The following is a 17,111-nucleotide window of genomic DNA, read 5'->3' as shown; positions in this document are numbered from 1 at the left end:
GTCATTCTAAAAGTATGTTTATAAAATATGGAACCATATTTTGTTATAAGTATTTAAGATTTCCTATTTGATTATGGCTAGGATGTTGATAGTAAATTTATTTTTGATGATATGAATGGTGTAAGAAAATGTGTTATCAGTTATTACCAATTCTTTATTTTGATTGAAACAGTTAACTTAAAATTTCAAAAATTCTTATCAGGGTATGGAGAAACATATCAGCGTCATTGTTAACATTACTTAACACTTTCGCTGCTGACTTTTTTCGAGAGGTGTTACCCAGGAGCGGCAATAATTTTTTCCAAAATATCATTGTAATTGATAGAATATTTAATAATAATAAATTAATTAAATAAAGTGTATATTTATTTATAAAATGTAATTTGAATTTTTGGGAATTTGGGGATTTAATTCGATGGGAGTCATGTGCACCTGGCTAAGAATTTTTAGTGTATCGCTGACTATCACTGAGAACAAGTCTCATTCATTGAGAACAAGTCTCATTCATTGAGAACAAGTTGTGATGAACAAAAAAAATGCCATGTGAACCAAAACATGCTGAAATTTTTGCTGTGAGTTTATGAATGAAGCTCATACTTTTGTGACCCTTCTCGTAAGTCATTCTGATGTATCTATCATCTCATTCTTTCAAATATTTACTTTGTTGACTGGTTTATTTCTGCCTATTTATCTTGTTTTTTTGCACTACGTCACAGTACTTACACTACTAAGGGCCGGTTGTTCGAACGCTAATCAACAATGATCACTATCAAATATTTAATTACTATCACCAACTGTCAGTGTCAACTTTGATTAGGTTGCTGAAAACATAATTGATTATAATTATGAGATTAGTTAATCAATTAACATAACAATTATTAACATAATTGATTAACTAATTTCATAATTGTAATCCATAATTATGTTTTCAGCAACCCAAACAAAGTTGACATTGACAGTTGGTGACAGTAATTAAATATTTGGTAATGATCATTTTTGATTAGCGTTCGAACAACCGGCCCTAAGTGTAAGTTTTTTCATACAGAATGGGCCAAAGAAAAGAGTCCACCTCGATATTTGGCAGTATTTATTAGATTTTAAGGAAATAAAAAAAAAAACAGGTCAATTTTTGATCTAAGCGGGACACATTTTGACGGTACCTGTCATTTGTCAACCCACTTCCCCCACCTCTTATTTTTAAATAGGGAATAGGGGTCGTGTCCTAGCTCATTTGAAAGGTTATTCAATTCTTCATTCAGTAATATTAACATTGACATGATTATTTACACAGGGTGTCCAACAAAAATTATTTTGAATTAAATTAATTGACAAAAAAAGAAGAATGTATGTAATTTATTTAACTCGGACTACATTCTACTGCTGACAGAAAACAGAAAAAAATGTTTATTTGATAAATAAACATTGTCAACCTACCAAGAGGCAGATGGGTGGCAGCTTGAACATTGAAATTAAGCGAAAAGCAATGTCCTATTTATCATAAAACATTTTTTTCTGTTTTGTGACATCAGTAGAATGTATTTTGAATTAAATAAATTACATACATTCTTCTTTTTGTGTCAATTAATTTAATTAAAATATTTTTTTTGACACCCTGTATAAATAATTATGTTAATGTTGATATTACTGAATAGAGAATTGAATAACTTTTCAAATGAGCTAGCACACGACCCCTAGTCCCTATTTAAAAATAAGGGTGGGGGAAGTGGAAGGGAGGGGGTTGACAAATGACAGATGTATGTACCGTAAAAATGTGTTTCTCCCTTAGGTAAAAAATTGAACTGTTTTTTTATTTTCTTAAAATCTAATAAATACTGCCAAACATCGAGGTGGACTCTTTTCTTTGGCCCACTCTGTATATTATTTTGTACATTCTCATTTTCAACGCTTCAACAATATTTTGTTTTACTCTAATCATAGTTTCTACTGTTATCATAATTGTACTTTATCTTTTAGTTTTTGTGATAATGGTTTTTGTGTAGTCTATTTGTTTTTTCTTCTATAAAGGTGGAGATCAAGAAGGCTGAACCGCGCGATGGATCTGGTGGTAACAAAATGGGCGGAGACCCAGCGTCAGCGTGGGGACCTCCTCAAGCTCCAATGGGGATGATGCAAGGCCCCAATGGACAGATGGGTGGCCCTCCAATGAACATCGGCGCGCCGATGGGTCCCAATATGATGCAAAGCTACCAAGGTTGGGGCACCTCGCCACAGCAACAAAGCTATGCAAGCTATGGCACACCATCTGGACCTGGTTCTTATCAAGGATGGGGAGCTCCTCCAGCACCTCAAGGCCCGCCTCCACAATGGGGCAATAACTACGGTGGACCACCACAACAACAAGGTTATGGTTCTTATGGTGAGTACAGTTTTTTAAATTTTGTTTTGTATCTATGCTGTGCTGGTTGTTGATTATTTCTGGAGCGTAGTAATAAGTAATGACAAATTTTTATCGGACTAGATTTGTATCACACATATTATTTTTTGCTTCATATTTTATTAAATATTCATATTCCTGTTATGTTTTTTTATATGCCTGTCTCGTGTTTTGCTTAATTTATGGTTCATAGTCTGTTGTTCTCTGTGTGTAAAACATATGATTTTATAAATGTTTTGCTTTTATTCATAACTCAAAAGGCCTGTTTTAAGACATTCGTGTTAACCTTGGTTCTGACCTCTATATCGTCCCTACCATTTCCAACTATCGAATGTGAAAAATCGGGTTTTTCAGATTCGATATACCTTGCCCTCGCATTATACGTGATACATCTTGTGGCAAATTCTCGTTATTATAGCTTGATTAGGAGCGCGGGAAATATGCTGTTTAAACCATTGAATATGAACATTTTTTCATTTGGTTGACTGCAAACTGACGAAAATGGTTATATTCGATACTTTTGTTTTCTATAAGTGCTGTTTCACATTATAAGAATTTTGAACGTGCGAGGGTTTTCTCGTGCGATAGTTTTGACGCACTTGTCCTTTTCACACAATTAGAATTGAGTCGCACGAAGATATTTTGCTGTGTTGTTTATTATATTATTTTTATTTACACTTTGTGGCTGAGGTAGGTACATGATACGATGTCGGACATGTATTATTACGATGTATCATTACAAATGGGTATTTTATGTCCATACTTTTGTCCTAATGTACTGTAATGCGTATTTAATTCATTTCTTATTATTATTTCTTATGTTTTTAATTAAAAGCCTTAATTTGTTTTTATAATCGTTGTTCTACTAAGTTATTTGTGGGATCTGGGATTAGCTCATCTAATTAGCTTATACAATCTATGTAATAAACTATTCTAAATGGGAAATAAGCCACAATTAAACTAAAAAAATGATTTTATTAACGTTTCAACATCCGATTTGGGCGTCGAAACGTTAATAAAATTATTATTTTTTTGTTATTGTGGCTTATTTCCCATTTAGACTAATAGTTTATTATAAAAATTCCACGAGGAAACAGCTTCAGAACATTATGATCTGTGTTTTTCGTGTACAGAAATTAAAAGACCCCTCTGTCATCCATTCATTTTTAAATGTTGTTCCCCTCGTTTTAAATGTTGTTTTTAGATAATTTCACACAAAACGTGACCGCCGCCCTACTCCAGTTTTCACCGAGTTGTTTACCCTATAAAACTAAATATAATTTTGTAGAATAAAAGGTATATTTTATATGGAGCAAAATCAAATTATAGCGTTGTGTTTACTTTATCGTCGAAGAAAGAGAAATAAGATGAACCGAATTCATTGGGTCCATCCTATTAACACAAAAAGATACGATTTATATATTTTTATATTCACACATATTGATGGAACACCCTCTATACTCAACGTTAATTATTGCAACTATGTAAAATAAAGTTTATTATAATATACTTAGCAGTTTTAATTACTGTTGTGATCAGTAACATATAATTAATTTTGCTGTACTTATAAAATGTGTTTTTTTCTTTATCACCCAATTCGTCAAATTAGATAATTAATTCAAATTAATCCGTGCACTGTTAAGTGCACGGCATACACCATTCCAAGCATTTCTCGTCAAGTTTCTATCTTTATATATTTCTATTGTTTTGTCCCAATGAACAGGTCTCGCTTCAATTAATGTTATTAATATTTCACTATCAATCTGAGACATCATAATATAAAATATATGCACCTACTTTAAACAGCCACAAAGTGTAAAGGAAAATAATGTACCAAACAACCAAAGAAACTACCTTCGTGCGACTGAACGACAGTATCATATGAAAGGATGCATTAAGTCCCCTATGCTACTGGGTGCGTAAATACGGCACGGCTGCCGTCTGTTGTTGTAAGCGAGGGACGGCATAAACACGGCGACTTTACCGAACGTTTCAACCACCGTCTTGTGAGAAAGGCTCCATAATATGATTACATGCGCCACCTAGTGCAGTCACTGAAAGTGGATATGAGCTATTACCTCCGATTTCGTTGAACCTTCATCGATTTGCATGAAAATTGGTCAGTGGTTAGAGGATATCTCAAGGAACAAGGGTGACATGGTGCCAACTTGCGCTTTTACCCTGGGGGTGGATGCCACCCCTCCTCGGGGTGAAAATTATTTTATTAAAAATAACCCCACAATTCGATAGAGGGACAAATTTTAAGCAAAATTTGTTATATTAATTTATTAAAATAAATCAAAACTTTTTGAGTTATTAAAGATCAAAGATTTTAATTTTTCATGAGAAAAATGTATGTTTTTAACCGATTTTTCATAAATAACTCAAAAACTATAAGTTTTTGCAAAAAAGTTATCAAAATTGAGGCTAATAAAAAAAAATCAACCCCTTACTAGAAAAACCTTTTAATGTTAACTAAAAGTGAGTTATAGGTAATTGAATGTATATTTCGTTCGTCGAGTACCCAAATCTAAGTATTCAGGCCTAAATACCGGGAAAATGGTGCATTTTATAACATAAAATTATTAAACATTATTTGTCAAAGTTCATAAAAATATCTATCAAATAAGCCCTCGAACAAGTTGATAGCATTAAAATGTATGCACCAAAAATGTTTCAAAATGTATCTTTTAAAAATTATTCCAAAAAATGATATTATTTTTTTTTTGTAAATAACTCCGTTAATTTTTAGGATATAAGGTTCATCTAAAAATTAATTAAAAGTTAATTCCAAGAGCTATTAAAAAACGTCAAAATTAGTCTTTTAAACCTCTAATTTTTTTAAAAATAAAAGGTTAAATTGCTTCGGTTACATGATTCTCGCAGCAAAATTGAAATATTAAACGTTTCTATCTCGGTTATTTTTTACTCTGCGGAAATAGTAAAATGAATAAAGTATTTGGAACAGAAAAAACTAAAATTTAGTTATACAGTATGTCCCTGTAAGTTGTATCCATATGGGAAACTTTTTTATTATTAATTTTACGAAGAAAAGTTATTCTTCATAAAAAGCTCTGCATGGTCCAAAACCTAAGATTTAACCATCAAATATCAAATTTTATGAATATTATACGAGGTATGTCGAAAAGTTTGAATTTCACTCAAGGGTAAAGTAGCTTTATTTTTCACAATATTGAAAATTGCTATTATGAAATGTTGTTTGGAATTAAAAACTATATTCTAATATACAATGACATCCTTCTAATTGAAAAAAAAATTTTTTTTTTTGAAAAATTATGTATAACAATATTTTCAGTTATTTCAATTCTGATAACTTTTTTATTATTAATTTTACGGAAAAAGTGATTCTTAATAAAAAGTTCTGGATGGTCTAAAACCTAAAATACAATAATCTTAAATCAAATTTTATCAATTTTATACGAGGTATGTAAAAAAGATAAATTTAGATCAAAGTAAAGTACTTTTATAGTTCAAAATATTTCAATTAGCAGGATGTAATTACATACTGAAAAATAGTTTTTAATTCTAAATAACTTTTCATAATAACAATTTTCGATATTGTAAAAAATAAACGTATTTTACTCTTGAGCGAAATTCATATTTTTTGACATACCTCGTATAAAATTGATAAAATTTGACATAAGATGGTTGTATTTTAGTTTTACACCATGCAGAACTTTTTATTAAGAATCACTTTTTTTCGTAAAATTAATAATAAAAGAGGTATCTGAATTCAAATAACTCAAAATAATGTTAGTTATCCATAATTTAAAAAAAAAAAATTCCAATTAGAGGGATGTAATTGCGTACTAGAATATAGTTTTTAATTCCAAACAACTTTTTATAATAGCAATTTTCAATATTGTGAAAAATAAAGCTACTTTACTCTTGAGTGAAATTCAAACTTTTTGACATACCTCGTATAACATTCAAAAAATTTAATATTTGATGTTATTCGCTATTATACATTCGCTACTTTGAATCATCGGACCGAAACAAATCTTTGATTAATACAAAAAGCAAAGTAACGAATGTGATTTTTTTTGGAAACAAAAAATGATAAGCAGTTCAAATTTGTTATCAATCAGAGGCGGCTCTAGCTCATGTAGCGCCCGTGTGCAGTCGATGCCCTGGCGCCCTTTGGTAGACGCGCAGTCAAAATGGAATAGTCGAATAGGTACGTACCTAGTACTATAGTCTGTTTTTAAACCAAAAGGAGAAATTCAAATTTACCGCGCCATAATGCTTGTTTGTAATTGGTTAAATCTCAAGCAAGTTTACTCCACTATTTGAAATTTTGAGACTAATGACATTTATGAAATTTTGACACTAGTGGCATTTCATAGGTTAATTAAGTTATATCGACGATTTTTTGAGTTTTCTGCATTATTCCTTATTTTTAGATTTTTAATCTACTTTTATATAAAAAAACAATTGTTTTTAGAACTCTTTAGCGACGTATTAGTATAATATAATGTGTATGGATTACCGTAGAAGGCCGATATGATCAACAAAAAAAGATGTAGGTATTTGGTGATTTTTCTAGTGACTTTCTTGGGTGTGAATCTGTCTTTTTAGTTTACTCCTCCTGGTTTAAAAACAAACCATAGTACATAGGGTATTAGAGAATATTAGGTACGCTTATGATGTAAACAAAAGTTCAGATGCAAATAGTGCAAAATTAAATGATGTCGGGAGCCAATAGGTATTCACGGCAGTAGAACAACCTACCCAAATCTGTTAATATTATTTAATTAAAAATGAACTTTATTATCTATGAGGTAAGGTTGAAAATTGGTTGAGGAAATTTGACAGGTTTGAGTACACGAGTAAATAGTAGTACATGTTAACTTAAATATAATATTTAATCCATTCCGTCAAAGCTTATTTCGCAAAATTACCCCTCGACACGTGTACAAACGCCTTTGAAAATGCCTGAAAAGTCCCAAGCAATTTGACGTATATCAAACGAATCAAAAGATTGCCGCCCGTCTGTTGGACGGACAGCCGGGCGGGCGACAATCTATAAATTGCGCTTAAGTGCCAATGTAATTTTTCATTAATCGTTTTAAAGCATATTTTATGCTGAAACAAACTAAAGGACCCGCTCTTTGGCGCTCGGCGCCCCCCAATATCCGGCGCACAGTGGTTCCAAATGCCGAAAACGTGGTAATGAACCTTTAAAAGGGTATACTGTTTATACATTTTGGAATTACTTTCGTTCTCAAGGGTTTTTGGCATCGCTGATTACGAATATGGCATTATTTTTTTTTTTTTTTTTTGAAAAACAAAATGACGCAAAGAAATTGAAAATATCAATCAAAAAGGAAAATTTTTTGTGAAATTTGGTAGGTTAAGGTCGCTGATTACAAATCTTACATTACTTTTTTTTTTAACAAAATGGCGGATCCAATATGGACGAAAGAAATTCGAAAATTTTATTAGTATTACGTAGTATTTAGCGACGTATTAGTATAATATAATGTGTATGGATTACCGTAGAAGGCCGATATGATCAACAAAAAAAGATGTAGTTATTTGGTGATTTTTCTAGTGACTTTCTTGGGTGTGAATCTGTCTTTTTAGTTTACTCCTCCTGGTTTAAAAACAAACCATAGTACATAGGGTATTAGAGAATATTAGGTACGCTTATGATGTAAACAAAAGTTCAGATGCAAATAGTGCAAAATTAAATGATGTCGGGAGCCAATAGGTATTCATGGCATTAGAACAACCTACCCAAATCTGTTAATATTATTTAATTAAAAATGAACTTTATTATCTATGAGGTAAGGTTGAAAATTGGTTGAGGAAATTTGACAGGTTTGAGTACACGAGTAAATAGTAGTACATGTTAACTTAAATATAATATTTAATCCATTCCGTCAAAGCTTATTTCGCAAAATTACCCCTCGACACGTGTACAAACGCCTTTGAAAATGCCTGAAAAGTCCCAAGCAATTTGACGTATATCAAACGAATCAAAAGATTGCCGCCCGTCCGTTGGACGGACAGCCGGGCGGGCGACAATCTATAAATTGCGCTTAAGTGCCAATGTAATTTTTCATTAATCGTTTTAAAGCATATTTTATGCTGAAACAAACTAAAGGACCCGCTCTTTGGCGCTCGGCGCACCCAATATCCCGGCGCCTGTGTGTACCGCACACCCTGCACAATAGGTAAAGCTGCCTTTGAATCTAACAAGGATTAAACCTTACATACAAAAAATATAAAAATTTTCCCATTTGTCAATGTGCTGATTTAGGAGTCTCTAAAAATGGTTATTTTTCTCTCGTGAAAAGTACCACGTTTCACATTCGATAGTTAGAAATGGCAGGGACGATATCATCATCATCAATGGCGTTACAACTCTTCGTGAGTCTGCGCCGCATTTATTATTGTTTGTCGGTCCCGTGCCCCTATTTCCGATTGTCTCACTCCCATTTTCTCCCGATCTTCTCTGACTGTATCTTTCCACCATTTTCTAGGCCATCCTACAGACATTCTCATTACTGCGTATCACATGTCCTGCCCATCTGAGTCTATTGGGCTTTATAGATCTGACTCATAGAAGATGAAGAGAGACTCCATTACCAACATCTTTTTTTTTTTGTTATAGTGCCCATATGGGCGCATCAAAAAATAAAATCGGGACTCCGCATAGGCAATAGATATTGAAAAGGAGATATAGACCTGAATCCCGCGTACCAAAAAAAATTTATTAATAGCAAGCTGAAAATGTGTTAATAGCTTAACGGTGTCTATTATAGTCTGACAAACTTTGATGTATGGGAACACTGGAACAGGGAAAGTTTTAATTGTGGAACAGGTTAAAAATTTGGAATGTCAGACTACGAAAACGTTCCATGTATTTTGTCGGACAGAACTTCCAATTGATTTGTTACCATTTCATTAAACTCTCATGCAAAAATCAGACTGGTGTTTATCACCAACTGGGCATTTTAATGAGTGGAACACCAAGAACATGTCAAACGACAGGAATCACGTTGGTTAGTAATAGCAGTCTGATTTTTGAATGAGAGTCTAATGAAAGGGTAACAAATCAATTGGATGTTCCGTCCGATAAAATACATGGGACGTTTTCGTAATCTGACGTTCCAAATTTTTAAACTGTTCCATAATTAAAACTTCCCCTGTTCCAGTGTTCCCGTACATCAAAGTTTGTCCGACTAGATACTGTTAAGCTATTAATTAACAAATTTTCAGCTTGCTATTAATCAACTTTTTTTTGGTGCAGTTCCAGGCCTAATAATTTTGCAAGTGAATAAGAAAAAAGAAATATAATTGGAACATACACAAAATAGGAAAAGTAAATTAAAATATGTATTTTGTATCCATACAGTGTCATAATTTCAATAATAAATAAATCTGTATCTTTTTATTTTAAATCTGTATCTTATTTACTATGTAAAAGTAATAGTTTCATGGCATTGTAAAATATTTCCTTTTATAATAATTAGCATAATTTGTATGGTCATTAACATTCCTAATGGAATAATGAAGGTTTAGTTATGTATAAAATTTAATATAGAAATGTATTAATGAAGAGATAATGTGTTTTAGGATTACCCATAATAAAAGGTACTTAAAGGTATACCAGATTTATATTTCAATAGTAATTTTACCGTTACCTTCTACAGACTAATGTAATGGTATTTTACCTACAAAATTTTTATCATTTGGCCTTCAATTTGAATAGAAAATTTTAGACTTCTAGGTAATCATAAACTGTTCCTGGTATTCATTGTAAACAGTACTTTATTCTTTTGTTTGTTAAAATATGGTTTATGGCATTTCCTGTTCAATACATTCAAGGAATCGGCATGAATATCTGTGCTATTATAGTTCCATTTTAATAATTTTTATTGGAATTTAGAGGAATTGCTAATAAACTACAGCCGCAATAAACATTTTATTGAAAAATACAATATGTATTGCCTGATTCCTAAAAGTAAATTTTTAATAACATGGGAAAAAAATTCCTTTAATATTTTGACTTTGTCCTTACTACTCTTATTTGTTGTCATTCGGCTTATGTGGTCATTCTATTTTATTCTTCTGTTTCTTACCCAGTTGTTTAACATAGATATGTACCATATTTTTGTCGATTTTAAAGCTGCTTATGACAGTGTATTAAGACCAAGTCTCTACAACGCTATGAACGAGTTAGGAATTCCAAAAAAACTCATATGCATGATAAAAGTGACAATGGCGAAGATGATATCAGCAGTAAAAATTCAAAACGACTCGTCAACCCCATTTGAAATACATAGGGGGTTAAGGCAGGGAGATCCGCTGGCGTGTCAACTTTTTAATGTAGCATTAGAAAAAGTCGTACGAGACGCTAATATAGATAGCAGGGGAACAATATTCAATAGATCTGTCCAAATTCTAGCATATGCAGACGACGTGGACATTATAACAAGAACCAGAGCAAGAACTGCGGAAATCCTAACCGAGCTAGTAGCAGCAGCAGAACAAATGGGGTTACATATAAATCGAAATAAAACAAAATTCATGGTGACTAACACAAACACAAGAGCTGGAAATATTGACGCAGATCTAATCATCAATGACCAAAACTTCGAAGCGGTCAAAGAGTTCATATATCTAGGGACATCAGTTAACCCCAATAATAACACATCAGAGGGAATAAAAAGACGAATAATAATTGCAAACAGGTGTTATCATAGTCTATCAAAGTACTTAGCTAACAAACGTCTGTCTCAAAAAACTCGTATAAGGCTGTATAGAACATTGATAGTCCCCGTTCTCACATATGGATCAGAGGCATGGACGCTAACTAAAACAGATGAATCCGCTCTGTCGATTTTTGAAAGAAAGGTGCTACGTAAGATATTCGGAGCGGTCTGTGAGAACGGAATATGGAGGCGTAGATATAACTTTGAACTGCAGAATATCTACAAGCATACGTTTGGTGGAAAAGATATTATCACTATAATTAAGCGAAACCGCCTGCAGTGGGCAGGACATGTAGCCCGGGCCCCTGAATCGAACATGATAAAAAAGATTCTAACAGCGCAACCCGTGGGAATGAGAAGACGGGGTAGACCAAAGCTGAGGTGGATGGACGGGGTAACACAGGATGCCGAGAAGATCGGAGTCGGCAACTGGAAAATGCAAGCAAGGGACAGAACAGAATGGCGTAGAAAGCTTGAGAAGGTCGAGGCCCTCTAAGGGCTGTAGCACCAAGATGATGATGATCTTACCCAGTTATTAATGTTGTCCACCTTGCATCTCCGTCGTATATATCTGTACTTCTAGATCTGCCCCATAGAGTCTTACCATCGATATTTCGAAGGGTTTTTATCTCCGCCGTTTTGAGCAATCTTTTTGTCCTCTCTGTGTCGGTTCGTGTTTCTGCCGCGTATGTTATTATTGGTCTGATCACTGTTTTGTTAATTTTGCCTTTCATTTCTTTTCCAATTTTTCTATTTCTCCATATTGTGTCATTAAGGCAAGTTACGGCTGTTTGCTCTATTCACTTGATCTTCCACTTCTGTTTCGAGCCTTCCGTAGCTAGATAGTGTGATGCCTAGATATTTAAACTTCATCACTTGTTCTATTATCTGACCCTCCAGCTCCAATTTACATCTTATGCATGGATTTGCTGTTATAACCATGCATTTTGACTTTTTGTGAGGAAATTAACATGTTAAATTTTCTGGCGGGTATGTTAAATTGGTGCAGCATAAGTTGTAAATCATCTTCACTTTAAGAGATTAGTATTGCATCGTCTGCATAGCAAATTATTTTAAGTTGTTTTTCTCCCATTTGGTATCCTTTTTTAGTTCTTACTTTTTTTATTATTTCATCCATGATCAGGTTGAATAATAAAGAACTCAAGGAATCCCCCTGTCTTATCCCATTGCCATTATTTAGTTTTAATTAGGAAAATAAAGGCTTAGAAATAGAGAGGGTTAACCCTTCAGTAGGTAGGAACATTTTTTTACACCAAAAATCAGTCGGAGCTGTGTCTCTAAGAGAAGATACAATTTGTTGGGAAATATAATAATCAATAAATACATCAAAATATAAAATCTAATGATGTTATAATACGAAATTATTTTGGTAGGCGTAGGTTTTTTAATCTTTTTATTTGTTCAAGGAATGGGGAGCTTGCCAACTTTTTGCAAAAAAAATATTTTTCTTTGATTTTTGCATTGTGTTACAAATATATTTTATGACAAGTTTTTGAAACTCTAAAAAACAAAGCATAGAAGAAAAAGGGCTGGATCAAAAAACAAGACGACTCATAGAGCAATCATAAACAACACAAAAGCTTAAGATAAAATTCATATTGCCATTGCCAACCGTCCAACATAAATAAGGGAGTTAGACAAGGAGGTGGACTGTCACCCTTGCTGTTTAACATTGTGTTGGACAAAGTTATGGAAGAATGGGAAAATAAAATATGTTAACAAAGCCAATTACACTCGGAACCAGTAAAACTAGCCTTTACATATCTTTCTAGCAGTTGCTGATGATTTAGCACTACTAACAGAAGACAAACTATGCAGTAGTGCAAATTGACACACTAAAACAACGCGCAAAAAAGTGGACCTACAAAATCCTTCGAAAGCAACTAAATTTATTAGCAATATTATAGAGAAATTAACAAAGTGCCACATTTTAAACACCTTGAGGAATTTATCGAACTTACTGGAAAGAAGGGACATCACAGAATTACTGACTACAAAAGACGACCAAAAAAGCACTAGGAATAACACCCTCTATTACAAATAGTATGATGCAGAAGACATAAAAAAAATTAAAAAGAAAACTACCACAATCGAACAAAACAGTTGATTTTTTCAACTCGAACATATAAGTTTACATCAGGAAAAGATATATGAAATTATTCTGACATCTGAAAAGACTACCAGGAAATAGGCTACAATACTGGAGTACATAACTCCACTCAAACAACAAACACATAACAGCAACAAAATATAAATGAGACAAACATTACAGACAAACACTCCTTCAGAAACAAAGTAGATAAACGGGACATAATTCCAGAACAAACTAAGAAGAAGCAGTATAGACCAAAATGGTTAGCAGAAGGAAAAGATCATTTTGCAGAATGTATGCGTGAATATTGAACAAATAAAAAGAACTTATTTACGTTGCTTACAGTGGCGGCTCGTGACCTCAGTATGCGGGTAGGCGACACATATACCTTTATATATAGTCTATACTCTACATATTATAAACTCGTATACCCATATACACAGTGTGTCGCATTTAAGATGAAGACATCCCTATACTTATGTGCGGCTATTAAAATAAATACAGGTTTAAATTTTTGCAGTCGGGCAATGGTGATGGTTCACATTTTTTAAGATAGTCATAGTCAACTCAGATTTAAATTTTAAACGCTATCTACTGCGAATCTACAAACAGGGGAATTTTCGATATTTTGCTTCGCCTTAGAGATTTCGGAAAAAGTTATTTGGAAAAGTTGTTCGAAATATTATTCTAACCCCACGTACCAAATTTCATGACAAAATTCGCACTTTTAGTTTTTTCATTATTTGTAGTCAGGATCCTAAAACATTGGCTATCTAAAGATCCTGTAGTCAGGATCCTAAAACAATTGGCTATCCCGAGATGCAGCTCGGGACAACCATTGTCGAAGGCGCAAAAATGTAGCCTAACCTAACCCCAAAAAGTTCCCGGAAATTCTCGTCCACTACAGCTAGACAAGCCACAGTTACAGCGCTGTGCTTAGCGTAAAGAATGAGAGACGCATATCGTTCTGTTCTTCAGGCTGATTTGAAAAGTGCCGACTATAGGGCTTTTCATCGATTACCATTTGTTTCGAGCTTGTAATCCTTGTATAATATTAATATACACGGATTATACAGCATATGACAGAAGCTCGAAACAAATGACTGTGAATGAAAAGCCCTATAGGGTAGTGCCATAATAGAAGTGAGTAGCACTACTACGAGGAGCGTATAATAATTACAACTTCGAAGAGAAACAATTAAAAAGCAGCTTTTTTATTTTAGATACTTACGTATTGTGTCAAAATTTATAAATTACAATTTTGAAATCAGTAATTTATATTAATAAATAATTTATTATTGTATTGTACATTTGAAGAGGTTAGGCGGCGTCTACCTTGCCTACCCCGATGGGCCGCCCCTGGTTGCTTATTGCTTTCTTTAAAGGGAGAATTCGCCAATCATAATAAAATACCTTTTCTTCCTTGAGACTTCTTCGAGTCCGATGAAGAAGATAAAAAACAACAAAGCACCAGGAAAAGATGGAGTCGTAATAGAAGCTATAAAGATGGGCGGACGTGCCCTTCTCAACCAAATAAAAATTTTGTTTAACCTTTGTCTAAAGGGTCGTTTAAACACGGCGATAAATCAAACAACTTATCAAGGTCAATCGAGTTGTTGCAACTTATCATTGTGTGTAAACGGTGCATCGCACAACTTATCAAAGTTGGAGTTGGGTTGAAGGTGGTATCGCATTGAATCGCAGCGTCTAAACAGCGTTTCAACTTGTCATCACAACTAGTTGCTGTGACTTATCGTTGTGTTTAAACGACGCTTAACAGATTGTTGCATGCCGCAACATGGAACAATGCAGTAACAATTTTACTACACGAGAAAGGAGACAAAGCGCACGTAGAAAACTATAGACCAATCAGCTTATTGAATCACATCTATAAAATGTTTACCTGAATAATTACGACAAGACTAGAAATAGCCCAATAAATGACCGTTTTGCAGTGTAATTTTCAGGGGCAACTCCGAATTGCAAGAAAATTTGGATTTAGGTTCTGCTTACCCTCCATTTCAAAATTGAATTTGTGCCGTTGGTTGCTTTTACTTGGGGGGTGACAGTCACCCCTTCTCGGGGGGTGAAAAACGCGTGTTTAAAATAAGGCCGGAAATGGATAAATTGACAGATTATGAGCAACTTTCGTTCTGTAAAGTTTTTTTCGTTAGTCAATACTTTTCGAGTTATTCGCGATTGAAAATGTTGATTTTTCGACAAAAAAACTACGTTTTCAGGTTGTTTTTCGCAAATAACTCAAAAAGTAAATATTTTATCGAAAAAAATATTCTTAGCTTAGCTTATAAAAAAACGAAAAAAATGGTGTATTACAGTGTATAAATTGAGTAAAAACAAAGTTGTAGCTCATGAAAAATACGTTCTTAGTCGTCTAATTCCAAATCGACTAATTTAACGCGAAATCACCGAAAAATCAAGCACTTTTCGAGAAAAGCTTATTAACTTTTTTGAAAGTATCAAAAAAAGCTTTATATTCGTTTTTTACAAAAATTTCTAGCATCAAAAATAAACGAGTTACACTGGAAAAAAAGTTGGCCTCTTTTTTTAGTAAAAAGAAATAGCGAAACCTCCCTCTATTTAGCACCCTAATAAAAATTACTTAATCGTTACCGCTTTACCATTTATTTTAACTGTATGTCTATTGTTTATACAGGGTGTTTCATTAATAATTGTCCATATAGTAACTGGAGAAACCTTAGCTCAAAATACGAAGATTTAACCTAAAACACTTAAATAGGTTGTGGATCCTTACTGAGTTACAGGGTGTTTTATCTAAAAATTTAAAAACTATTTTAGCTCAGCATTTTAAAACTATTCGACATATCCCTTTCATATTTGGCAGAAAGTGCGACTACTATACACCCTACTAAATCATGATACACAAACGTTTCTAGCTACTACCAGAGGCGTACGACAGGGGATAGTGAATGGTTGACCCTTCTCAAATTATACGCCACTGGAGGAATTACTATTTTAGTGCCATTTTTAGATTCTCCAATACTTTCTACGTAAATAATATACTCTTCATTGGTAACGATAAAGTCATTAGTTTTCGAGATATTTGAAATTAAATATGAAACGGCACAGTTATTTTGATTAATTTATGATATATGATTCATATGATTAAAATTTAAAAATTATTTGTAGCCAGTACTTTAAAACTATTTGGCCTATCCTTACATACTTGGCAGAAAGTGTAGGTACTGTAAACCCTACTAAATTAAGATAAATAAACGTTTCTAGCTACTACCAGAGGCGTACGACAGGGGATAGTGGCTGGTTGACCCTTCCCAAATTCTACGCCACTGACGAAATTGCTATTTTAGTGTAATTTTTTGATTTTCCAATACTTTTTACGTAAATAATATACTCTTCATTCGTAACGATTAAATGATTAGTTTTCGAGATATTTTAAATTAAAAATGAAGCGATACACTACATTAATCAAAATAACCGTGTCGTTTCATTTTTAACTTCAAAGATCTCGAAAACTAATGACTTAATCGTTACGAATGAAGAGGATATTATTTTCATAGAAAATATTGGAGAATCCAAAAATTAAACTAAAATAGTAATTCCGCCAGTGCACAGTGGGCCAGAAAATGCAAAAAGCGGTCAAAAATCTGAAAATGGGCTGAAGGGCTTTAAAATTGTAGTCTTTTAAAGGAAAAAATAATAAAAAAAATTAAACTACCCAGGCGTAACCTTTAGGGGGGCCATAAGGTTAATAATTACATTGAGTAGTCTTTTCGATCTTTATGCAATTAATTGTTTATATGGTTAAAAAATATTAACAAAATAAAATGAATTACCGTAAAATACGTTACTTGTTACTAAG

General features: G+C 33.1%; 1 protein-coding gene across 8 annotated transcripts in view; it reads left to right on the top strand.

Annotated features, from left to right (window-relative positions):
* LOC126884266 (heterogeneous nuclear ribonucleoprotein 27C-like) overlaps nucleotides 1–17,111 on the top strand; it is a 92,951-nt gene that overhangs the window by 25,340 nt on the left and 50,500 nt on the right. For all 8 annotated transcript variants that reach the window (XM_050650229.1, XM_050650208.1, XM_050650209.1 and 5 more), the window contains one exon: nucleotides 2,026–2,377. In XM_050650229.1, the coding sequence (XP_050506186.1) occupies nucleotides 2,026–2,377 (352 nt within the window). The remainder of the gene's footprint in view (nucleotides 1–2,025; nucleotides 2,378–17,111) is intronic.

This window comes from Diabrotica virgifera, chromosome 1 (assembly GCF_917563875.1).
Source record: "Diabrotica virgifera virgifera chromosome 1, PGI_DIABVI_V3a".
Classification (NCBI taxonomy): domain Eukaryota; kingdom Metazoa; phylum Arthropoda; class Insecta; order Coleoptera; family Chrysomelidae; genus Diabrotica; species Diabrotica virgifera.
Note: the sequence above shows the minus strand (reverse complement) of the source record. Positions and strands in the feature narration are given on the sequence as shown.